A 1,823-nucleotide genomic window follows, 5' to 3' on the forward strand; every position below is an offset into this window, starting at 1 on the left:
TCCATTTATGACACTAGACAATTAATAGTAATTATAATAATAATAGAATTATAGCGTCGATCATAATTAGACAGAATATGTATAACCCTACATGTACGTGTCAGTTGATAATAATATTAGTAATAATATTAGGATTGGTCACAAAGCATATCTGCAATACCAAGAAGTTAAAGTGTAAGTAGTCATTACCTTATTGCTGATTTCACTCTCAATGTTGGGGTCTTGTATGGTTTGATAGCACTCAATGGTTTCAAGAGGTATGCCATTCTCTGATAGACTCACAGGCAGAGTATCTCTCTTCATATTACCACAGGGAAACAAGAACGGCTTGTCAATAGGAGCCTTCTTTACATCTACAGGAGGACATTAATCAATACATGTATGCATTAGAAAATCTAATAAAAATAGGGGGTAATTTCGGAGCCATTTTTAAAGAAAAAGTGCGGGCTATAGTACAGGGTATTTTTTAGAAGTTAACTCATTCTTTAAAATGGTTATAACTCAAAAATTTCTTGTTGGAATCAGCCCAAACTTTCTACAGAGCATAAGTGCATCAATATGTATCAAAAAATGTAATAAAAACTGGGGGTGATTTCGGAGCCATTTTTTGGAAAAAGGCATGGGCTATAGCCTTGGGTATTTTTCGAAATTTTGAAATTTTCTTAAAATGGCCGTAACTTGAAAATTTGAAGTCAGAATCAGCTCAAACTTTCTACATAGCATAAGTATATCAATATGCATCAGAAAATGTAATAAAAATGGGGGGTGATTTTGGAGCCATTTTTTGGGAAAAACCATGGGCTATAGTACAGTGTATTTTTTAGAAATCGGCTCATTTTAAAAATGGCCATAAATCAAGAATTCGAGCTCGGAATCGGCTCAAGCTTTCTACGGAGCATAAGGACATCAATATGTATAATTTATTTATCTCACTCATCTTATTTGATCAAAATTAACTCAAACTTAATTCTCGGCAAAATGACATCAATATGAATGCATGCAGGGAATGTGTGTACCCTCATCAATCATACGTACAAGCACATACATTCAATAATGATAGAAGACAGCAGTTGTGCATTACCGGCTACTCCACCAGCTGTAACTTGTAATCCTAACTGACGCTCAACTAGAAGAATTCAATTAACCATGGAGTCATTATTAAATAGACAGCATACCACATTCCTTGGTAGATGGTCCAACCACAAAAACAACAGTCCATTTATCAGCCTCTACATAAACACAGGTACATAAATGTGCTGTATACTATAAATTAATTTTATTTTAGGATGAATCCTACTTATAGTAACGCTATCGTGTTACTAATAATACACTCAATATGATCCACTCACTACATTATACACAGTAATATAATGCTCTGATATATGGTCCATACACTAACACACATTGGTACAAGCATTATGTCCACACTGCACAGTGATAATAATAGATATATGGACTTCCTCTCTCTCGCCATCTGTCTCTATAATTCTGTGTTAACATACCAATCACTAATTTCTCCTTTTCAATCATATCTACAAGGGCATTGACAGCTGTCTGACTAGTAAATATGACACCTAAACAACAAAGCATATGACGAATAGCAATGCTATTAAACAATAATAAAAGAATAAACAAACACCTGAATATTTTAAAGGTGACGTGATAGCATCAAGCAGTCCATTAGTTTTACTGTCAGTGTATTTAAATGATAAAACTGGAATAAATACTGTCTCANATCCTCCACCTTTTAATACCTTAAAGCAATTCATAAGACAATGGATAGATACATGTAAGAACAATACATATCTTGTTTATTATTCTGT

General features: G+C 33.5%; 1 protein-coding gene across 1 annotated transcript; it reads right to left on the minus strand.

Moving 5' to 3' along the window:
- Window positions 1-189: 189 nt before the first annotated feature.
- LOC105316007 (uroporphyrinogen-III synthase-like) lies at window positions 190-1,754 on the minus strand (the record flags this gene model as incomplete). The annotated part of the gene is made up of 5 exons (XM_011410794.1): window positions 190-353; window positions 1,046-1,126; window positions 1,176-1,229; window positions 1,503-1,574; window positions 1,640-1,754. Coding segments are annotated over 5 exons (486 nt in total), but the record flags the coding sequence as incomplete, so codon positions are not given.
- Window positions 1,755-1,823: the final 69 nt, after the last annotated feature.

The sequence above is a fragment of the Amphimedon queenslandica genome, unplaced genomic scaffold (genome assembly GCF_000090795.2).
Source record: "Amphimedon queenslandica unplaced genomic scaffold, v1.1 AMPQUscaffold_6199_Cont21839, whole genome shotgun sequence".
Taxonomy (NCBI): Eukaryota; Metazoa; Porifera; class Demospongiae; order Haplosclerida; family Niphatidae; genus Amphimedon; species Amphimedon queenslandica.